This window comes from Scyliorhinus torazame, chromosome 14 (assembly GCF_047496885.1).
Source record: "Scyliorhinus torazame isolate Kashiwa2021f chromosome 14, sScyTor2.1, whole genome shotgun sequence".
Classification (NCBI taxonomy): Eukaryota; Metazoa; Chordata; class Chondrichthyes; order Carcharhiniformes; family Scyliorhinidae; genus Scyliorhinus; species Scyliorhinus torazame.
Window position 1 is genome coordinate 61,441,226 of NC_092720.1, and position 24,727 is coordinate 61,465,952.

A 24,727-nucleotide genomic window follows, 5' to 3' on the forward strand; every position below is an offset into this window, starting at 1 on the left:
AATGTTGTTTACTATATGGGAATGGTTAAATGTTATCCAAACCAGGCTTCATAATAAGAGAGCATTGTAACAAAATTAAAGATGAATTAATCTTTTACAAACAACCTAGAGAACGATTTAACCTGCGGTGGTAGATAAATTCTGTTATTTAACATTTCAGTATGTACTCTTTCACTATGAATGGTGCAGAATCATAAACAGAACATACCAATGTACAGACTACACCGTTTCTACTCCTTCCACATCTCTTATTCTAATATTAACACATCCTTCTATTGCTTCCTCGTGTGCTTATCTAGCTTCCTCCCATATATATCTATGTTATTTGCCTTGACTACTCCTGTGGTAATGAGTTCCATGTTCTAAAAGTTCCCTGGGCAAAGACGTTTCTTCTGAATTCTCTATTGGATTTATTAATAACCTTCACATAATAGTTACAGAGAGTTACAAAAAAGTATTGAATTGTAATCAGTGGATACTTTAACCATCCTAATTTAAACTGAGAAAACTGAGGTAGTAATAGGGTGAAGGGTAGAGAGGGGGAAGACTTTTCGAAGTGTTCAGGAGAATATTATCACCATGTTTCTGGCCTAAAGAGAAAGGAGGTATCGCTGTATCTGTTTCTAGGGAATTAAGGTGGGTCAAGTGGACCAGATGTTATTGGCGGAACATGTCGAGAACAGTGGTTATATGTTACAGGGTGTAGGTTAATTATAGAAAAGAACAAGAAGCAAACTAGAGTAATAATACTAAATTGGAGGAGGACCAAAAGGTAGCCCAGGTAAATTGGAATCAAAAATTGGCAGGCAAAACTGTTGTTGAATAATGGTCTGCAAAGGAGGCGGGATTGTTTTTGAGGGCTGACTATACTTTAAAGTATATAGATCACACTGGACCGGATGTGATGTATCTGAGGATACTGATGGAACGAGGGGAGGAATTTAGGGGTACTGGCAATAATCTTCCAATCCATTAGATGCTGGAGTGATCCCAGAGGACTGGAGAATTGCAAATGCCACAGCACAGCCTTGTTCAATAAGGCCTGGGAGCATAAACCCAGCACTACAGGCCAGTGAGTTTAACTTCAATGGTGGGGAAAGCTTTTAAAAATGATACTGCAGGACAAACTTGACATTTGCTCGGACAAGTGTAGATTAATTAGGAAAAGCCAGCAGGGATTTGTTCAAGGCAAATCATACTTAACTAACTTGATTAAGTTTTTGGTGAGGTAATAGAAGTTTGATCGTAATCAAGTTGATGTCATTTATATGGACTTCCAAAGAGTGTTTAATGAAGTGCCACATAATAGATTTGGCAGCAAAATGGAGTGAAAGGGAAAGTGGCAGCATGAATATGAAGTTGACTGAATGGCGGGAAACAAAGAATAGTGGTGAACCATTGTTTTCTTGAGCAGGAGGAAGGTTCACAGTTTGATTGCCCAGGAGTCAGTACCAGATCACTTTTTCTTGATGTATATTCTTCAAGTCCTTCCTTTCTCTCATTGTCATCTCTAAACTCATTTATTCTTGACATAATTTCATTCTTTTTCCATTTTTTCTGGAAAACAAAATATGATCTCGCTGTATATGTACATATACTTGTCAATGAACCTTGATGCAGAACAAGTCCAGCAGCGCGGGTTCAATTCCCGTACCAGCTGAGAATTCTGAATTCTCCCTCTGTGTACCCGAACAGACGCCGGAGTGTGGCGACTAGGGGCTTTTCACAGTAACTTTATTGCAGTGTTAATGTAAGCCTACTTGTGACAATAACTAGATTATTATTATTATTTTGCATTAATGTTTCAACCTTTTTACCATTTGAGTTCCAGCTGGATTGTGGCAAGATCATATAAATGTAAACGGTAGCTTTTGTTTTGGAGAAATAGAATGGAGAAAGAATGAGTTTGAGTCGAGAAATAAATGGTTGTCGAGGTGACAATGAGATAAAGCATAAAAACCCAACAGAAAGAAAGATAGAATGGGAGTTTCAGAAATTAATTTGCAATTTATTTTATTCTTTGAATGAGCAGTGGTGAGAGAGATGAATTATTAACTGTAAATAATTCTGTGCTATTAAATGTAGTAATTCCTTTGATGGAAATGAATGCAAGGTTGTATCTTATGTAGGACCCTTAGTCATTTTAAATTTGTCTTCACTTTCTCTTGTGTCGGCTATGTTCTATTACAGGTCATCCCAATGCTTCCAAGGCTTCTCTGTGAAGAGCTCTGCAGCTTGAATCCCATGCAAGACAAGCTAACATTTTCTGTCATTTGGAAGTTAACTCCAGAAGGAAAGGTACAGCTTTGCCCAAATTTTTATTATCAATCCAAAGTGGGCTTTAACCAATTTTTTAATATCAATCCAAAGTGGGCTGAGGGTCTGAGTGTTGAGCCTCGGAATACTTTGGAGGAGGACTCTCACAGTCTATGACGTGGTGTCATAATCCCCACAGAGACTGGTAACTTTTAAAAACATACTTGAATTTCCAGTATGAAAGGATCAGATGACTCCCCAAACTAAATGCAAACAAATAATGTGTGAAGAGAGTAATGGAGTTGAAGAATGAGCTACAGGATCAGAGTGCTAAAAGATTAGATGATAACATTACAGATGAGATAATAACCCAAAATTCACTTGACTCGGAAACTGTTCTTTAAATTAGAATATTGCGCATGTCATTCTTTCATTTTAGAAAGGTGACCGTGAAACCACAGAATTTTACGCGAGTTCACATAACATTTGTTTCCAGGAAATTACTTGATCTGTCAAGACTGAAAACCTTAAATTTTCAGTTGTTCAGAGGGAACTGGCATGACTAGTCTGATTGAATTTTTTGACAAGACAATTTAAATGGCGGAGAGGAGTTTGTCAATGAATGTTATTTATATGTTTTCCAGAAAGCATTTAATAAAGTCTTTCGTAAGACACTGTTAGCTAAAATTGAAACCCAAGGAATTGAAGGCAAATTATTGACCTGGTTAGGAAATTGGCTTGTGGAGCAGGAAACAGAGTGGGATAATGGGCACGTACTCTAATTGTCAGGATATGATTAGTGGTGTCCCACAAGGACCTGAGTTAGGGCCTCAGCAATTCATTGTATTTATAAATGACTTAGATGATGGGTTGGAAAGCCACATATGCAAATTTGCTGATGATGCAAATATAGATGGTAGTATAAACAGTGTAAATAATGTAAATAAAGTAGATAAACTGATTGGTGAAACTCCAACAAATGGATTTCAATGTGGATAGATTTGATGACATCCATTTTGGACCTCAAAAGGATAGAATTGGAACTTTTTAAATTGTGCAATGCTAGAAGCAGTGCAGGTCCAAAGAGATGTGAGGGATGAAGTGGGGTGGGTGGGGGGGGGGGGTGGAATCCAGGTAAATAAGTCATTAAAATGCTATCAACAGATACAGAAAATAATTTAAATTGCTAATGAAATGTTGGTTTGAAATCTAGGAGACTTAAATATAAGGATGCTTCAACTGTAAGAAGTCCACAGCCTGGAATACTGTGAAACATTCTGGGTACCACTTCTTAGAAACAAGAAAAGAGGAATGTTATTTCTGCCATACGATGTTAACTCAACATTATTTCAATAATGCAGCTCTTCCTTGAGGCTTTTCCCTGCATGATTAATGCACTATAACTACAAAATTGAAAAAATAAATATTTTTATTAAGTAAAACCAAGATGTGTCAGAGCAATTCACACCCAACAACCTGCTCTGAAAACTTTGCTCACGTTTTGACAGCTGTGACAAATTCCACCATAGCAATTGAGACAATCCACAGCATACTAATGACCAATAACAGTCTAAAAATATTTAGTTTACCCTATCTCCCATGTAATGCATCCTTTTTTTAAAAATCCAGGATTTGGATCTATGACTTTGCCAGGAACTAATCAGTTCTTCCTTGGGCAATAACCATGGAATCTGTCCATTAGTTTTTGAGATATATAGTTTGCAGACAAACAGATTAACAGGGGTGAAATCTTCAGTGGCACGATAATAAAATAACTCAACATTTCGAAATAGTCATTCACATAATCTCCCAAAAATATTCCTGAATATTGATTCATATCTTCACCACAAACTGATTAGTTCTTCGATGGGACATAGATCCTATCAATGTATCAGGCTTTGTTGAAATCTGTTGTTTACAGACAAAGATTAACAGGAGTGAAAATATTATCTCCTTCCCTTTAATGGTAGAGGTAATTATGTATCGGTTTTGGAGGGTGTTCAATGTAGTTTTACCAGAATTTTACCTGCATCCCCGAGGGGTAATTTAAGAGAAGCGATTACACAAGCTAGTTTAGTACTTACTGGAATTTAGAAGTTTTTTGTTGCCGTTTTCAAGATATAAAGGGGAACACATAAGACAGGTGGAGTGTCTAAGACTAGTGGATATCAAGTAAATATTCGAGTCATACCTATTGGGAGACAAATTAGGAAATATACACATACAAAGGGTCTGGAACTGTCATAAGTAACTTGGTGCTAAATCAATTATAAAATGATAGATTTTTGTTAGCCAAAGGCGCTAAGGGATATGGGATAGGGGTAGGCTAATGGAGAACGGTCACAGATCAACTATGGTTTCATTGAATGACGGAACAGGCTTGAAGGACTAAATGAGTGTCTATTGCTATGTTACTCAAATCCCTCTGCAATAAAAGCTAACATACATTTGTTTTACTTGCTGTACTACCTGCATATTAAATGTGTGCTTCAAGTACAAGGTACAAAAGTAATATTTTCCAATCTCTCATTGTTTTAAAATATATTTACATTTTATATTTTTCCTTCCAGTGCAGATGACTTCACATTATATTTACTTTCAGTTAACATTAAACCACTCAGTTAGCCAGTCTTAATCCTTTTATAGTTTATTTGCGCCATCCTAACAATTTACTCTCCCATCTAACTTTGTACTATCAGCAAACTTGGATGCATAACATTCTACTATGAAGACTAATGCAGAGTACCTCTTTAAATAAGTCTGCCATTTTCTTATTATTGAAACCAGTTCATCTGCATCTATTTTTAACGGGCACATATCCCCCTAGGTACTCCAGTTTTCTTAATGTATTTATTAAAATATTTACCGTTAGCATTAATATTCTTGTTGTGATTTTCCTACACCTTCTTGGGGCAATTGATATTGTATTTTTTGTTGCTTTTTATTGCTCTCCCAGGTTAGCTTTCCACTTTTCTTTGAATTCCCGTGTGCTGCTTCTTTCAGCTGTTTACTATGGCCCCAATCTTCTGACCCTGATCAAACAAAAAAAAAATGTACCCTTACCTTCCTCCAATTTTTCTGAGGAATCTAATGGAGGATCCTTTGCATCTGACCTAGTGCAGCAAAGCTCGTAGGAAACAAGACAGAGAAAGCATGATCCCTTTTTGTGCTACTATCTGATGTATTTTGGGAAGTAGAGTTTAATGTCCCAAAGCTACTTTGAAAAGCACTACGGATAGAAGGTAAGACGATAGAGTTGGGAAGGTGTGTAAGATGGCAGTTGGGTGAGATGGGTGAAATGGGTCATAGGACTGGTGGATTGGTTGGTAGTTAGGTGAGATGGGTAGGTGAGTCAGGGAGAGGAATTGGATGGTTGGGCTAGTCAGGTCAAGTCAGGGGGGGGGGGTGCTGCTGTCGGGGGATAGTTACAGTGGAGGGGAGTCAGTGAAAGTGATGGGAGGTCAATTGTATAGTTACCCACGTTTTAGACTAAGCTTTTTCCTCTCTTAACATTTCATAGATAACCATTCAGGACTGTCTGAAGTTTACAACTCCAGCTCAGAGCTGTAGAATTCCCAGGAGCAGGGGAATTGCCCTTTGGAAGCTCAAACTTTCTGGGCAATTCCCACAGAGTCTTTGCATTTGGACTTTCATAGCACCTCTTCTGGGGTATGTCCGGAACTGTCTGGAAATTGGAAGATTGGGTCTATATCTTACCTCACCTAGTCACCATGTTAAACTTTTGCCTTTTAGGGATATGAACTGACCTTGTATTGCAACAAATGCTACTTTGACTAGCTACCATTATTTCTGGTTTACATATTCATTCATCCCCAGTTTACTGTCAACCACAGTGTCTTGTTTCTATTCTTGCACCTCTCTATGAAGTAGTAGTATGTTGGGATATAAACTCCCTTGATATTTTTTCCCTTTACATCTCCAGTTTTAATGTTAAATTATTTTCTTCTCCAGCTCAGTTTTAAAAATGTATCCTATTTCAACATAAGGCCTATTTGTTCATTAGGTTTATTTACTTATTTAAAGTTGATTGTTTTTTTCACCCTTGCTTCTTGTGTATTATCAAGCTAATTGATTCATAATCAGCTATATAACTAAAATTAGAGTGCAGATAATAAAGTGAAGTGACAGGCTAAATTCCTCTGTCTGAGCTTCTCATTCTAGCATGTAATTTTCTTCATTTCTTGGACCTCTCTGTCCCAGTGTTTTAGATCAGTTTCTCCCACTGTCTCGACTGAATTGTTCAGAAATGCGGGTCAACACATGGTCATTGTGCTTCCCAACAGCATAAATACTTTGTCGTGTTTTCTTGAACTTTCTGGACTGTTGATCAGATCTCGGCCTTCCTTGTGTGATTGTACCCATGCATTTCCCTCTGTCAGGATGACAAACTATCTTAACTGTGACATTTTAACTGAAAGTTGTTGGAATTTCAAAGGCAGGAAAATATTCCTCAAAAACCCAGAGAGTGGTAAGGTTGTGGAACTTGAGTTGGATAGTGAAGATGGATTTATCTGGGAGGCATGGTGACCCAGTGGTTAGCAATGCTGCCTCATAGAGCCAGGGGCCCGGATTCGATTCAGACCTCGGGTGACTGTGTGGAGTTTGCGCGTTCTCCTCTTGTCTGCGGGGGTTTCCTCCGGGTGCTCCGGTTTCCTCCCACAGTCCAAAGATGTGCAGGTTAGGTGGATTGCTCATGCTAAATTTCCCCTTAGGGTGGGGTTGCAAGAATAGGGCAGGAGATTGGGCCTAGGTAGGGCGGTCTTTCGAAAGGTCGGTGCAGACCCGATGGCCGAATGGCCTCCTTCTGCACAGTAGGGACTCTATAAGATTTGAGAAATTAGACAAATGTATGAGGGAGAAGTATCTAGATGGTTACAATTGTAGATTTAGATGAGAAAAGATGGGAGGAGGCTCAAGTAAAGCATAAATACCGACATGGACTGGTTGGGCCGAATGGCCTACTTCTATGCTGTAAATCCTCTAATCCTATGTCAACATACAAAAGCCTTAGTTAACCAAACCTGGACATTTGAGAGCAGAGATGAATCAAAGGATGGCAAGTTTCATTGTTTGGATCAGTATTGACAACTTTTCATGACAAATTATTTGCTATCATCTTACAATAACTTCATATATAGTTAATTGTGATTGTGGTTGCTGAATGAGTCTCCAGCATAAATTTCCATATATAATGTACTTACTAATTGGAATAGGATTGCCAAGGAGGCAAAATAAAACTGCACATTGTGAAACTAGAAAGGAGATAGAATGTGTTATTGCATGTTTTACCTTCCACTGAGTAATTGACCATGTTTAATTATATAGTAGCTTCAATATTCTAGGGACATTTTATAATAATACTCTTTAATAATCTTTATCGTCACAAGTAGGCTTACATTGACACTGCAATGAAGTTACTATGAAAAGCCCCAAGCTAGTTCTAGGTTTTCTAATGATGCATTCATAACGACAGGAGCAGTGCAGGCGTTGATGCATTTCTTGTTTGTGTGTACTTTGAACCTCAGAGTAGTGTTTGATTTTCACGAACCTCTTCAACATTTTATCAGTGAATGCACAATCTTTCAGTAGCTGCCAACCTAACTTTGTATCTTGTGCAAACTTGGATATGTTACCTTTCATCAGAACACTTTTACTGTGAAGTGTCATTTTTTAAAATGTTTTTTTTAAATTGTTGCTTTGGAGTTTGGAAATTTCAGCTAGTGAGAACAGATAAGTGGTTGAAGTATTTTAGAAACCTTTTGTGATTTGTGGAGAACAGGTATTGCAGCACACTCTAGTGGCCAGGTTCTGCAATTAGTGTGTTATGTTTACATTGGCAGGAGCCACTATGAATATGGATGTAGGAATTTATGGTGATAAAATCAACAATAGGACAATAAGCAAAGTGTTTGAAGATTGGAAATATGTACAGATATGAGATATATTATGAAAATCGCTTATTGTCAAAAGTAGGCTTCAAATGAAGTTACTGTGAAAAGCCCTTAGTCGTCACATTCCGGCACCTGTTCGGGGAGGCTGGTACGGGAATTCAACCATGTTGCTGGCCTGCCTTGGTCTGCTTTAAAAGCCAGCTCTTTAGCCCTGTGCTAAACCAGCCCCTATTATTAGATTACTGTATTTATTGACGACAGGGTCATGTTTGGATATCGTGCTCTCATGATGAATTATCTTTTAGCTTTGCTTTCAAACTGGGTGGAGTAAGTTGTCATTTCAGCATGATCTATTTTGAAAAACTTCGAACAACCATCTGGAAATTTTAATATTTTGAAGATTACACTTTTTGTTTTAGGAATTACATAGTTTGTTTCCTTTCAATATAATTGGCTTAAAGCTGCATTTTTCTTTGCTACTCTCATCACGCTGAACTTATTTTGCTTATCTTAGCACCATCGTTATTTTAGGCTTGCTAAACTTGTGATATCAGTGATCTACCCAAGATGATTGCTGCTTGTATGTTCAGCTGTTGGATTTGTTGTATCATAGCAAGTCCAGTCTTATTTATTGAACCTAAATGAACTGTTAAAGAAAATATTGGTCCTGATGATCACAGTATATTGTGTTTGAATTGGAATTTGTGAATAATTGTAATTTACTAATTCTTTGCCTTCTCAAATGGATCAGCAAAAGTACAAATGTGTTTAGTTAGTCCACCAAAGCTTCATTTAGCCATCTGGATCAATTTGGGTTGAAGCTTTCGCTACTTCCAGTAATTTAACAAAATAATTTTCAATACACTATCAAGGGAGTTCATCCTAATCTTGTAAACCCTAAAAAGGTCCTTGTTAGGTGAATTGGACATTGTGAATTCTCCCTCAGTGGACCTAAACAGGTGCCGGAATGTGGCGGCTAGGGGATTTTCACAGTAACTTCATTGCAGTGTTAATGTAAGCCTGCTTATGACAATAAAAAAGGTTATCATTAAAGGAAGTAAAGAACAAATAGGTTTTGGAAGAATTTACATTTCAAAAATACGCAGCAAAAAATTGTCCATGATATTTTGGAAGAAACATTGGGTTGGGTCTCCTACTTGCTCCTAGTCCATTCAAGAACGTTGCTGCTAAGGAAACTGAAATGACATAATTGACAACAAAGATGTGAAGTGAAAACTCCATATCTGAATTATGCTACACTAAGAAACACAAAATCGGCTTGACATGCAGAATGCCCAATTTAAAACTGCTCACATATCAGGAACAGCTTTATCCTCATGATTCTAAACTGCCAAATCAAACACCTATAACATCATTTCACAATAGAAAGAGAAATACAAAATGCTTGACCTGTTATCCCTTTTTCATTTTCACATTAGATATATTTTAAGCCTTATAGAAGTAGTATAAAAGAATCATGTATTTGTATTGCATCAAGAAACTCTTCAAAACAGGAAGTCCTTTTTTGGGCAAATAAGAGAAAATAACATGGGACCATTTTGAGTTGGGGGACATCTTGTACTGACAGTGCTAGAATAATCCTTTTTCAACGATCACTTGCTCATGAGTATGATTGTCCACCTAAACTTTGTGTTACTGGCGATGGGTTCTGTGGGTCTTGCCGTGACTGATGAGCCTGATCCTAGAGCCGCATCTTCAACCGAACACTTGGTTGGATTGGATTTGTTTATTGTCACGTGTACTGAGGTACAGTGAAAAGTATTGTTGTTCTTACAGTCCAGACAGATCATTCGATACATGAAAAATCATAGGGCAAACATAAATACACAATGTAAATACATAGATACAGGCATCGGGTGACATATACAGGAGTGTAGCACTACTCAGTAGAGAAGATGTGTGAAGAGATCAGATCAGTCCATAAGAGAGTCAGTTAGGAATCTGATAACAGCGGGGAAGAAGCTGTTTTTGAATCTGTTAGTGCGTGTTCTCAGACTTTTGTAGTTCCTGCCTGATGGAAGAAGTTGGAAGAGTAAATAAGCCGGATGGGAGGGGCCTTTGATTATGCTGTCCGCTTTCTCAAGGCATCAGGAGGTGTAGACAGTCGATGGATGGGAGGCAGGTTTGTGTGATGGACTAGGCTGTGTTCACGACTCTCTAGTTTCTGACGGTCTTGGGCTGAGCACTTGCCATAGCAGGCTGTGATACAGCCAAATAGTATGCTTTCTGTGGTGCGTCTGTAAAAGTTGGTAAGAGTCAATGTGGACATGCCTAATTTCCTTAGTTTCCTGAGAAAGTATAGGCGCTGGTGTGCTTTCTTGGTCGTAGCGTCGATGTGGGTGGACCAGGACAGATTGAGCTGTCAACCATCTCCACCTTGGCCCCGTTGATGCAGACAGGGCCGTGTACAATACTTTGCTCCCTGAAGCCAATGACCAGCTCTTTAGTTTTGCTGACATTGAGGGAGAGATTGTTGTCGTTACACCATTCCACTAGGTTCTCTATCTCCTTCCTGTATTCTGACTCATCGTTGTTCGAGATCCGACCCGCCACGATAGTTTCATCAGCAAACTTTTAGATGTAGTTGGTGTTTCTGGGAGGTGGGGTCGGACCTTGGACTCTAGATCGATGATATTCCTTTTTCAGGCTCCTTTTTCGGGCCTCCTCTTGCCACCGGGTGTCCTCATAGAATTGTGGCCTTCAATCAGGAGGTTCCTCCAAATAGGTGTCTTCTGAGCAAGGCATTGACTTCTATGTTGCATTTCTTGAGTTAGGCCTTCGGGATGCCTTTGAAGCACTTCCTTTGTCCTTGTTCAGGAGCCCTTCTTGAGCTGGACGTAGAAGATTCACTTTGGCAGTCAGAACTCTTGACATCTTAAGCACATTGCCAGCCTAGCGAAGTTGGTTTCAGATGATCATGGCCTCATTGCTGGTACTCTTGGCTCCTTCAAGAATATTGATGTTAGTACGCCTATCCTCCCAGCTGATGCAGAGAATCCATCTCGGACTACATTAATGGGATCTCCACAGGGCTTTAGAATTCATCGAATCCCTACAGTGCAGGAGGCCATTCGGCCCATCGAGTCTGCACCAACCCTTTGAAAGAGCACCCTACATAGGCCCGCACCCTGCTCTATACCCGTAACCCCCACCTAACCTGTGCGTTTTGGACTGTGGAAGGAAACTGGAGTACCCCGAGGAAACCCATGCAGACATAAGGAGAATGTGTAAACTCCACACAGATAATCGCCTAAGGACAGAATTGAAACCAGGTCCTAGGCGCTGTGGGGCAGCAATGCTTGCCACTATGCCACCCTTGAGTACATCGTCCAAGTTTCTGAGCTGTATAGAATATTTTGGCGGATGCCTGCCTTGTGCACGAGAATCTTGATAAACGATCCCATTCATGAATGTCAAGTCGTCAATGACTCATCCTCAGCTGTCCGAAGACGGCGCTCGAGGGTTGGATATGATGTTGGATCTCTGCATCAATGCCAGCCTTAGATGTGAGGTGGCTGCCTGGGTGGGGTACAGGTTGATTGATTGATTGATTGATGTATTGTCACAAGAACAGTGAAAAGTATTTTTCTGCAGCCAAGGTAGACAAAAGAATAATCGACAAAGTACATTGACAAGTAACTAATTGGTTACAGTGTGGACAAGGGCCAAACAAAGCAAATACGTAATGAGCAAGAGCAGCATAGGACGTCGTGAATAGTGTCTTACAGGGAACAGATCAGTCCGAGAGAGAATCGTTGAGGAGTCAAGTTGCTGTGGGGAAGAAGCTGTTCCTGTGTCTGGATGTGCGGGTTTTCAGATGGAAGGGTCTGGAAGAGGGCAAAACCTGGGTGGGAGGGGTCTCTGACAATGCTGTCTGCCTTTTTGGGGGTTTAAAAAAAAAAAAAATTTACCCAATTCATTTTTTCCAATTAAGGGGCAATTTAGCGTGGCCAATCCAACTTCCCTGCACATCTTTGGGTTGTAGGGGTGAAATCCACGCAAACACGGGGAGAATGTGCAAATTCCACACCAGAGCCGGGATCGAACCTGGGACCTCGGCGCCATGAGGCAGCAATGCTAACCACTGCGCCACCATGCTGCCCTTCTGTCTGCCTTCTTCAGGCAGCGGGAGGTGTAGACCGAATCAATGGGAGGGTGGCAAACTTGTTGATGCATTGGGCTGAGTTCACCACATTCTGCAGATTCTTACGATCTTGGGCCGAGCAGTTGCCGTACCAAGCTGTGATGCAGCCAGACAGGATGCTCTCAATGGCACATCTTCCCGTAACAGCCTCCCCGAACAGGCGTGGAATGTGGCAACTAGGGGCTTTTCACAGTAACTTCATTTGAAGCCTACTTGTGACAATAAGCGATTTTCATTTCATTTTTTCATTTCATTTCATTTCATTTTCATTTCATTTCATTCATCTGTAGAAGTTTGTGAGAGTCAATGCAGACATGCGAATTTCTTTAGCTTCCGTTGGAAGCAGAGACGTTGTTGGGCTTTCTTCACTGTTGCATCAACGTGAGTCGATCAGGACAGACCGTTGACGATGATGACCCCCAGGAACTTAAAGCTATCGACCATCTCTACTTCTGTGCCATTGATGTAGACGGGGACGTGTGTTGTACTACGCTTCCTGAAGTCGATAATCAATTCCTTGGTTTTGCTGACATTTAGAGAGAGGGTGTTTTCGGTACACCATGCAATCAAGTGATCTATCTCCCTTCTGTAGTCAGACTCGTCGTTGTATGAGATACGGCCCACCACAGCCATATCATCCACAAACGTATAGATTGAATTGGAGATAAATCTTGCCACCCAGTCGTGTGTGTATAGGCAGTACATGAGAGGACTGAGCACACATCCTTGCGGGGACCCGGTGTTGAGGACTATTGTGGAGGAGGTGCTGTTACCTATCCTGACAGATTGTGGTCTGTTGGTGATGTAGCCAAAGGGTGAGTGTGGAGGGTTGTTTTTCAAACTGGAGGCCTGTGACCTGCGGTGTGCCTCAGGGATCGGTGCTGGATCCACTGTTATTTGTTATATATATTAATGATTTGGATGAGAATGTAGGAGGCATGGTTAATAAGTTTGCAGATGACACCAAGATTGCTGGCACAGTGGATAGTGAAGATGATTATATAAAATTGCACAAGATCTTGACCAATTGGGCCAGTGGGCCGATGAATGGCAGATGGAGTTTAATTTGGATAAATGTGAGGTGATGCATTTTTGAAAATCAAATCGGGGCAGGACCTACTCAGTTAATGGTAGGGAGTTGGGGAGAGTTACAGAACAAAGAGATCTCGGGGTACCGGTTCATAGATCCTTGAAGGTGGAGTCGCAGGTGGACAGGGTGGTGAAGAAGGAAGCTAGGTTTTATTGGTCAGAATATTGAATACAGGAGTTGGGACTTCTTGTTGAAGTTGTGCAAGACATTGGTAAGACCACATAGAATACTGTGTTCAGTTCTGGTCACCCTATTATAGGAAGGATATTGTTAAACTAGTAAGAGTGCAGAAGAGATTTACGAGGGTGCTACCAGGACTTGATGGTCTGAGTTATAAGGAGAGGCTCGATACACTGGGACTTTTTTTCCCTGGAGCGTAGGAGGCTTAGGAGTGATCCTATAGAGGTCTATAAAATAATGAGAAGCAGAGATAAGGTAGATAGTCGACATCTTTTCCCAAAAGTAGAGGAATCTAGAACTAGAGGGCATAGGTTTAAGGTGAGAGGGGAGAGATGCAAAAGAGACCAGAGGGGACATTTTTTCACACAGAGGGTGGTGAGCATCCGGAACGAGCTGCCAGAGGCAGTGGCAGAGACGGGTACACTTTTTTTCCTTTAAAAACTCAGACAGTTACATGGGGAGGGTTTGTATAGAGGGACATGGGCCAAATGCGGGCAAGTGGGACTAGCTTAGTGATAGAAACTGGGCGGCATGGACAAGGTGGGCTGAAGGGCCTGTTTCCACGTTGTAAACATCTATGACTCTTAAGTCAAGGATCCAGCTGCACAGGGAGGTGTCAAGTCCAAGATTGCAGAGTTTGGTTATTAGTCTTGTCACGATAATGGTGTTGAAGGCAGAGCTGTAGTCTATGAACAGCAGTCTGACGTAGGGGTCCTTGTTGTCGAGCTGTTCCGAGTGTTGATTGTGGGATAGGGAGACAGCATCTGCTGTGGACCGGTTGCAGTGATAAGTGAACTGCAACGGATCAAGACCATCTGGGAGGTTGGCTTTGATCCGTCTCAGGACTACACGCTCAAAGCATTTCGTGATGACGGATGTCAGGGCCACTGGTTTGTAGTCGTTGAGGCACGGTACCTTGTTCTTCTTTGATACTAGTATTATGATGGTCTTCTTGAAGGAGGTGGGAACCTCCGAGCGGAGAAGTGAGGTGTTGAAGATGTCTGTGAACACACTCGCCAGCTGGCCTGCGCAGGATCTGAGTGCTCGGCCAGGGACTCCGTTGGGGCCCGTCGCTCTCCGCGGGTTCACTTTCAAGAAGACAGCCCTTACCTCCTGAGGCTGTAATAGTGGGTATGGGTGTGTCCAGGGGTGTTAGGGCAGGTGGCCCTGATGTATTGGCTGATTGTTCAAAGCGGGCATTGAACTCGTTCAGTTAATTCAGTTCACCGTGATACATCTATAAATGAGGAAGTGTTTGAGGGAATCCCCCAGTTCCCCAAAAATGATCTTGGACTCCCACGGAGGGATGCTCCAGCACTAGAGATTCTGCCTGGTCTTGCTTTGTAGCCCGTAATCTCATGTAAGCCATGCCATAGACGACGTAGATTTGTGTCATGGCCTGGGACTCTAGTTTGGTCTGGTATTTAATTTTGATGTCCCTGATGGCATTACGTACGTCGAACCTGGATTTCCTTTATAGGTCAGGATTGTCAGACTTAAACGCCTCCATCTGAGACTTCCGGGAGTGAACCCTTTGTTAAGCCAGGGTTTCTGATTGGGGAACACCCGTATTGTCTTCTTTGGTTCCACATTTGGCAGGGTTTCTCCATTGATCTTGATGGGAGAGACTGGATCTTGCCCTGGGGCAAGTTGGTAAACGAGATGAGTCTTCTTGAGATTGAGGCCCAGACAGATTCTTCAGTATGATTCCCCGAAGGTATCAAGCATGGCTTGGAGATTCTCCTCTGAGTGGAGATGGCAATGTCATCCCTACACTGAGGTTCCACGAGCGATGTCAGGTTGAAAGGTTTTCCGTCCATCCAGTTGACGATGTTCATTCCACTGGAAAGCTTGTTCTTTTTTTTAAAGTATAAATTTAGAGTACCCAATTCATTTTTTCCAATTAAGGGGCAATTTAGCGTGGCCAATCCACCTACCCTGCACATCTTTGGGTTGTGGGGGCAAAACCCACACAAACACGGGGAGAAGTGCAAACTCCACATGGACAGTGACCTAGAGCCGGGATCAAACCTGGGACCTCGGCGCCGTGAGGCAGCAGAGCTAACCATTGCGCCACCATGCTGCCCTGGGAAGCTTGTTCTTGACAAGATGAAGAGAAGGTTGTGGGCGATGACACATCCCTGCTTGACCCCTGTCTTGACCTCTAACATTTCTGTTTTATTTCTGTCAGTGAGGACTGTCGCTGACATCTTGTCGTGGAGGAGTCGGAGGATGTTGAGGAATTTCTCTGGACGGCCGACCTTTGATGGGGTCTACCATAGCACTTTCTGATTGACTGTGTTAAAAAGCCTTGGACCAATCAATGAAGGCCATGTAGAGTGGTTGATGTTGCTCTTGGTTTTTCTCTTGAAATTTTCGAGCAATGAAAATCATGTCTGCTGTTCTGGTTTGGTCAGCAGCCACGCTGGCTTTCTGGTAGGATTTCTTCAGAGACTGGGTGAAGTCGACTCGCGAGGATTTGAGTGATATCTTCCTGATGATGGAGAGTAGGGAGATTCCTCGGTAGTTTCCACAGTTCGTTTTGTCTCCTGTCGTGAAGCTGGTGGCGATGATAGCATCCCTGAGATCACCAGGAGTTGCTTCTCAGTCCCAGATTTTCAGGATGAGCTGATGGAACTGATAGATGATCTCTTCTCCAAAGTTTGAAAATCTCCACTGGAATCCTATCCACTTCTGTGACTTTTCCATTCTTCGTGTGCTAATAGCTGCTTTGACTTCGTCTACGATTGGTGGGAGTCCAAGATGATCTTTGGGGAATTGGGGTATTTCCTCAAACATGTCCTCATTTATAGTTGTATCATAATTTAGGAGTTCTTTGAAGTGTTCTTACCATCGACGACTGTGGTTTCTCTGTCTCTCAAGATAGTTCCATCCTTACTCCACACCGGTTTAAGGCACTGAAGAAAGTCCAGGTGAGGAGTTGAGGCTCCTTAGCTATCTCAGTTATCCATTGGTTCTTGATTTTACTAGTCCTTCTTCGTACCTTTGCCTTTGCTGATCGATGAGCTCTCTTTGCCTTGCTGGTTATGTCGTCTTGCCAGGCGCGGAGGGCTTTCCTCTTTTAGTCGATGAGGTCTTGGATGGTGTGATCATTCTCGTCAAACCAGTCTTGGTATTTGCTGGTCTTGTAGCTGATGGTTTCTTCACATCTTGGGATGATGGCTGTCTTCATTTCTTGCAGTTTTACACCACTCCATTAGAAGGAAAATTTTGGAGAAGACATTGCTGGAAGTTCACTAGCATGCTTGGCTCTTGAAGCCACTCAATGTTGATCTTATTTCAGAGCTGGTTTTTCACGTTCCCCTGCTTCTGATGGCGTTTGATGGACATAAAGGAGTGGCTGAGCCAGTGGTCTGACAAGCAGTCATCTGCAGTGGTCAGCGGTTTGGTGATAAGGGCATCCTTTTGAACTCTGGAGCAGATGATGACAAAGTCAATCATGTACCAGTGCTTTGATCATAGATGTGTCCAGGAAGTCTTGAACTTGTCTTTTTTGGTGGAACAGTGTTAGTGATGACAAGCTGGTGACAATAATAAAGATGTATACTAACATCAGTTTGACAAACTACGAATTTGAAGAGTTTTTAAATTAATCGGACTAAAATCACAAATGGAGGGCTGCACTGTAGCACAGTGGTTAGCACTGTTGCTTCACAGCGTCAGGGTCCCAGGTTTGACTCCTGGCTTGGGTCATTGTCTGTGCACAGTCTGCAGTTCTCCCTGTGTCTGCATGGGTTTCTTCCGGGTGCTCTGGCTTCCTCCCACAAGTTCCAAGAAAAGACATGCTTGTTAGGTGAATTGGACATTCTGAATTCTCCCTCTATGTGCCCGAACAGGCTCCGGGTGTGGCGAATAGGGGATTTTCACAGTAACTTCATTGCAGTGATAATGTAAGCCTACTTGTGACAATAATAAAAGATTATTATTATTAAATGTCTCCAATCTGCTATATAATGCACCAAAATGCTGAAGGATGCTGTGTAAGAGATAATGTAGGCCCTCGGCATGATATGTGAAAAACCTTTGATGGGAATTGTACCGAAGAATGAAAAATTGTAAATCTAACACATTTTGAATAACAGTGACAGAAAGAATTTGCTTTTATTTTGCGCATTTCACAACGTCTCAAAGCATTTTCCAGACAATGAAGGAACACTCATAGAATGGTTACAATATACAGGAGGTCATTTAACCTATCGTGTCTGTGTTGACCCTTTGAAGGAGCAATTCACTTAGTGCCACTCCGCTCCCTTTTCCCTGTAGCTCTTCAAAATTTTACTTTTCAGATAGCTATCAAATTTACTTTTGAAAGCCTCAATTGATCCTGCCTCCTCCAGACATTCAGGCAGTTCATTTGCTGAGTCAAACAGTTTCTAATATAGGAAATGTAGCACAATGAAGTAATGACCATATTTATTTTGTAATTTTGTTTGCGAGATCAGTTTTGACCAGCTCCACTTCACGTTAGTGCCATGGGATCTTATACATCCATGTGATAAGATATACAGGGCATTAGTTTAACATCTCATCTGAAAGTTGGGACTTCCAAAAGTACAGCATCTCTCAGAATTGTACTGGTATCGGCCAAAATTTTGTAATTTAGTCTCTGGATTTCAACCCAAAATAACAACATTTCTATAGTTATATTAGTGCAGTAAAATTAAGCACGCTGCAAAAGTAATATCAAACAAAATTTGACCGAACCACAAGAGATATTAGGACAGATGCCACAAGCTTCATATTTTTTATTGGCATTTTCAGTTATACACAGTAAAACTTTATGTTCCATATTTACAGCACTTGCAGTTCTTATGTATATACAAGCGTTCTTCGTGTTTCTTCCCTCCCTCCACCTCTCGCTGCTTCCCCGGCCCCTACTTGGCATCCCCCTCTTCGTTCAGGGTGTTCTGTCCCCTAGCTCCTGTTCTCCCCTCCTCCTCTCCCCTCCCCTTTATGTTTTCTGATCCTGTTGCCAGCCTTGTGGTTTGGTGGGGGGGGGGGAGAGAGAGAACATGAGCTTAGGGGACAGAACCCCTTCTCCCCCCCCCCCCCCCCCTCCACGCTTCTCCCTGTTGTTCCCCTGAGTTCCTCTTCCTCCTCCCTTCCCCTTAGATTTGTGTGTCTCTGTCTGCTTTCTCCCATCTCTTGCTTTTTCCCTATTCGCTGTTGGCTTCGAACAGGTCTTGGAACAGGCTGACAAACTGCCCCCATGCTTTGAGGAAACCTTCTTTTTGACTTTTGGATGGTGTACTTGATCTTCTCAAATGGAGAAATTCTGCCAGGTCTGCCAGCAGGCTGCAGCTGTGGGTGGTGCTGCTGATCGCCAGCCGAGCAGAATTCTCAAGCGTGCGATTAGGGAAGAGAAAGCTAGGGTGTTGGCCCTCTTTCCCCGTGTGTAGTTCTGGCTGCTCCGATACCCCAAAGGTTGCCACTCTCGGGCACGGCTCCACCCTCACCCCCACAACCTTGGACATTGCCTCGAAGAAGACTGTCCAGAACCCTACAAGTTTAGGACAAGCCCAGAACATGTGGGTGTGGTTGGTAGGGCCCGTCTGGCACCATTCACATTTATCTTCCACCTCCAGGAAGAACCTGTTCATTTGGGTTCTGGTTAGGTACGCTCTGTGTGCACCAACTTGGACTGTATGAGGATGAGCCTTGCGCAGGAGGAGGTGAAGTTAGCCCTATTCAGTCCTTCGCTCCAGGGTCCCCAGCCCACCTCTGTCCCCAATTTGTCTCCCCATTTTCCTCTGCCTCCAGAGTCCTCTGTCCAGTAGCTGTCCATAGATTTTCCCGCAGTTCCCACTTCCTTACTGTCCGTGTTTATCAGGTCCTCTGGTAATGTGGCAGGGAGATGAAAACTGATGCAGGAAGTCGGAGGGAAGTAAAACGGGGACAGGGAAAGTGTAAGGCAGAGAAGCCGTAGTCAAAAATCAAAAAGGGCCACAGTACAGGGTACAGTGACTGAGGAGAGCTCAGTGAATAGGCCCAGTAATGCTAAAAGGAATAACACGGGAAGTAAAAACATAAATGGAAAGCGAAGCAGCAGGTTATTACATGAAGATATCGGTTCAACAATAAGGAAAATTAGGAGAAAAGTTAAAAGGAAAAATAACTTCGGCAGAGGGACCTGGGTGTCCTAGTGCATGAGTCGCAAAACGTTGGTTTACAGGTGCAACAGGTGATTAAGAAGGCAAATGGAGTTATGTCCTTCATTGCTGGAGGGATGGAGTTTAAGACTAGGGAGGTTATGCTGCAATTGTATAAGGTATTAGTGAGGCCGCACCTGGAGTATTGTGTTCAGTTTTGGTCTCTATCTGAGAAAGGACGTACTGGCGCTGGAGGGTGTGCAGAGGAGATTCACGAGGTTAATCCCAGAGTTGAGAGAGTTGGATTACGAGGAGAGGTTGAGTAGACTGGGAGTGTACTCATTGGAATTCAGAAGGATGAGGGGGTTCTTATAGAAACATATAAAATTATGAAGGGAATAGATAGGATAGATGCGGGCAGGTTGTTTCCACTGGCGGGTGAAAGCAGAACTAGGGGGCATAGCCTCAAAATAAGGGGAAGTAGATTTAGGACTGAATTTAGGAGGAACTTCTTCACCCAAAGGTTTGTGAATCTATGGAATTCCCTGCCCAGTGAAGCAGTTGAGGCTCCTTCATTAAATGTTTTCAAAAAAAAGATAGATAGTTTTTTGAAGAATAAAGGGTTTGGTGTTCGGTAGGGAGAGTGGAGTCGAGTCCACAAAAGATCGGCCATGATCTCATTGAATGGCGGAGCAGGCTCGAAGGGCCTACTCCTGCTCCCAGCTATTTTGTTCTGGGGTCCTGGGGTATCCTACTGTCTCCTTGTGGAGAAAGTGCTTTACCTGGAGATGTCTAAGTTCCTGTCCTGTTGGTAGTTCCAGGTCCTCTGTCAGTTCGCTCAGTGTCGCTTGTTCTGTCTCCCATGTAAAAGCCCTTGACTGTTAGTGTCCCCACCCGTCCTGTCTCCATTTTTTGAAAGTGGTGTCAAGCATGGCTAGTGGGAACTTTATTTTTAATTTAGAGTACCCAATTAATTTTTTCCAATTAAGGGGCAATTTAGCATAGCCAATCCACCTACCCTGCACATCTTTGGGTTGTGGGGCGAAGCCCACGCAAACACGGGGAGAATGTGCAAACTCCACACGGACAATGACCCAGAGCCGGGATCGAACCTGGGACCTCGGCGCCATGAGGCAGCAGTGCTAACCACTGCGCCACTGTGCTGCCTGACTGGTGGGAACTTATTTTTTCCGCAGATGGGGGACATCTCAGTCAAACCAATATGTTGCCGTTCCCTTGCAGGAAGTCTCCCATTCGGTGGTGGGTTCGCGTATCCATCCCCTCACTTTCTCTGCCATTGCTGCCCAGTGGTAGTATTGTAAATTTGGTAGTGCCAGGCCGCCCATGTCTTTTCTCGTCTGCAGTGTTGATTTGGGGATTCTTCCCCCACCCCCCCATTCCCCCAACACACGTATATATATATATACACACACACACAAAGGCCATGATCATTTTGTCTATGTTGTGGAAGAAAGCCTTGGGGATGAAGATCGGTATCGATCTGAACAGGAAGAGGAATCTCGGCAATATGTTCATTTTGATCGTATGCCCCCCTCCCGCCAGGGAGAGTGGGAGCGTGTCCCATCTCTGCAGATCCTTTTTGACTTCCTCCGCCAGACTGGTCAGATTCCACTTATGGATCTGATTCCAGTCCCGGGCTGTTTGGATCCCCAGGTAGCAGAATTTGTTTTGGGCTCATTTGAACCCCCTTTGGGTTCATCGGCAATGCCTCACGCTTGCTCAGGTTACATTTATGACCCAAGAAGGTTGTAAATTCTTTCAGGAGCTGCATGATTGCTCTTAGGCCTTCCTGTGGTTCCGAGACGTAGAGGAGCAGGTCACCCTCATAGAGTGAGACCCTGTGCTCTCAGTCTCCCGTCTGGATGCCCTTCCAGCTTTTCACGTCTCGCAGAGCGATTGCCAGGGGTTCAATTGCCAGGGCGAACAGGAGCGGGGACAGTGGGCATCCCTGCTGAGTGCCTCTGTGCAGCTGAAAGTATTCAGAGCTGGTAGTATTGGTTTGAACGCTCGCCTTGGGGCGTTGTACAGGATTTTCACCCAAGAGGTGAATCTTGCTCCTAGCCCAAACCACTCCAGTACCTCGAGGAGGTATCTGCACTCGATTCTGTCAAAGGCCTTTTCAGCATCCAGGGAGACAAACATCTCTGGTGTTCTCTCCCCGGCAGGTGTCATTATTACATTCATCAGCCGCCTGATTTTCGCAGTGAGCTGCCTACCATTGACAAAGCCCTCTGCATTCCACTGTGACCACCTCTGGTATGAAGTTCTATAGCCTCTTGGCCAGAACCGATGCGAGTATCTTCGTGTCTACATTTAGCAGTGAAATGGGTTTGTACGAGCCGCATTCTGTGGTCTGCGCTAGCGCAGGAGGCAAGGTACCCCTCGCCAGTGAGTCTGCGAACATGTCCCTTAGGTGCAGGGCCAGGGCCGGCGCAAATTTTGTATAGAGGTCCGCCGGGAACCCTTCCGGTTCCGGGGCATTCCCCGCCTGCGTGGAGCTGATGCTCTCCATGATTTCTCCCAGAGCTATTGGTGCTTCCTGTTTCCCCCACCTGTACTCTTCCCCCAACTGGCATGTCCAGTCCGTTGAAGAACTATTTCAGCCCCGCATCCCGGTCAGGGGGTTCGGAGGTGTAGACCTCTCATGGCCGGTTGACCTCTTTTCTTTTTTTTAAATAAATGTTTTATTAAAGTTTTTCCAATCAGCGTTTTTACAGAACAAAAATAGAAATACAGATGGTAATAAAAAATAACAATAAGCATAGCCCAAAGCTTACAATAAAACGAATTACAAAACAGAAAAAAAATTTTTTTTTAAACAGAACAAGGTGGGTTTTGTCTCCATGCCCAACTCACATTATATCAACAGTACCCCCCCCCCCCCCCCTTGAACCCCCCCCCCTCCCAGGATGCTGCTGCTGACACTTACTGCTCCCCTAGAAAGTCAAGGAACGGTTGCCACCGCCGGGAGAACCCCATCAAGGACCCTCTCAAGGCGAACTTTATTCGCTCCAGGCTGAGGAACCCCGCCGTATCGCTAACCCAGATCTCCACACTCGGGGGTTTCGAGTCCCTCCACATTAACAAAATCCGTCTCCAGGCTACCAGGGAGGCAAAGGCCAGTACCTCGGCCTCTTTCGCTTCCTGCTCTCCTGGATCCTTCGCCACCCCAAATATCGCTACCGTTGGACTCGTCTTCACCCGAGCGTCCAAAACCCTAGACATCACCCTTGCAAACTCCTGCCAGAATCCTTTAAGCGCCGGGCATGCCCAAAACATATGGGCATGATTCGCTGGACACCCTGCACACCTTGGACACCTGTCCTCCACCCCAAAAAACCTACTCATTCTTGCCACCGTTATATGCGCCACCTTAAACTGGATTAATCCGAGCCTGGCACATGATGAGGAGGAGTTCACCCTGCCCAGGGCACCGGCCCACAGGCCTTCATCCAGTTCCTCGCCCAGCTCCTCCCACTTATCCTTCAACTCCCCCACTGAGGCTTCCCCTACCTCCTGCAGCTCCTGATATATGTCCGACATCTTCCCCTCCCCTACCCAGACGCCAGACACAAACCCTATCCTGGATCCTACGTGGGGGCAGCCGCGGGAATGTCCCCACCTGTTTTCTAAGGAAGTCCAGAACCTGAAGGTACCTGAACGCATTCCCCGGGGGCAGGCCGAACCTCTCCTCCAGCGCCTGCATGGTGGGGAAAGCCCCGTCTATAAACAGGTCCCCCATCCTCCCAATACCTGCCCTATACCACCCTTGGTACCCCCATCCATCCTACCCGGAGCAAATCTGTGGTTATTCCGTATCGGGGTCCACACAGAGGCCCCCACCTCTCCCCTGTATCTCCTCTACTGCCCCCAGATCCTCAGTGCCGCCGTCACCACCGGGCCTGTGGTGTATCGCACCGGCGAGAATGGCAGCAGAGCCGTAACAAGTGCCCCATGACTGGTGTCTCTACACGACGCCGCCTCCAGCCGCCCCCTTCTCCATCATCCATTTCCTGATCATGGCCACATTGTCCGCCCAGTAATAACTGCAGAAGTTCGGCAGAGCCAGTCCCACCCCCGGCTACGCTCCAAGAATACCCGTTTTGACTCGCGAGGTTTAATCCGCCCACACAAATCCCGTCACAATCCTGTTCACCCACTTAAAGAAGGACTTGGGGATGAAAATGGGGAGGCACTGAAATACAAAGTGGAACCTGGGGAGAACCGTCATCTTCACAGTCTGCACCCGTCCCGCCAGGGAAAGTGGGAGCATATCCCACCTTTTAAACTCTCCCTCCATCTGCTCCACTAGCCGGGTTAAGTTGAGCCTGTGCAGGGCATCCCGGTTCCTGGCCACTTGTATCCCCAAGTACCAAAAGCTCCTCTCCACTATCCTGAGCGGGTGCTCTCTCGTCCTGGCCCCTACCGTGGACCACAAACAGCTCACTCTTCTCCACGTTCAACTTATGGCCCGAGAACCTCCCAAAGTCCCCCAGGATCCGCATGACCTCCCCCATCCCCTCTAACGGGTCTGCTATATACAACAGTAGGTCATCCGCGTAGAGGGAGACCGGGTGTTCCTCCCCCCCCCCCTCCCCGCGCACCAGCCCCCTCCAATCCCTCGAAGTCTTGAGCGCAATGGCCAACGGCTCAATTGCCAGGGCAAACAGCAACGGGAACAGGGGACACCCCTGCCTCGTCCTGGTGCAGCCTGAATTATTCCGACCTTAGCCGGTTTGTGGACACACTCGCTACAGGGGCCTGGTACAGCAGCTTGACCCACCCTATAAATCCCTCCCCAAATCCAAACCTGCCCAGCGCCCCCCACAGATACTCCCACTCCACCCTGCCAAAGGCCTTCTCCGCGTCCATTACAGCGCTCCCCCCCCCTCCGAGGGCATCATGATGATATTCAGGAGCCTCCTCACGTTCGTGTTCAGCTGCCTGCCCTTAACAAAACCCGTTACCAGTCTGCCTCTGCTGTCTTTTACCT

The 24,727-nt window shown here is 44.2% G+C and overlaps 1 protein-coding gene across 3 annotated transcripts in view; it reads left to right on the forward strand.

Moving 5' to 3' along the window:
• dis3l2 (DIS3 like 3'-5' exoribonuclease 2) overlaps positions 1 to 24,727 on the forward strand; it is a 426,581-nt gene that overhangs the window by 227,585 nt on the left and 174,269 nt on the right. For all 3 annotated transcript variants that reach the window (XM_072474282.1, XM_072474283.1, XM_072474285.1), the window contains one exon: positions 2,191 to 2,298. In XM_072474282.1, coding sequence (XP_072330383.1) covers positions 2,191 to 2,298 — 108 coding nt within the window. The remainder of the gene's footprint in view (positions 1 to 2,190; positions 2,299 to 24,727) is intronic.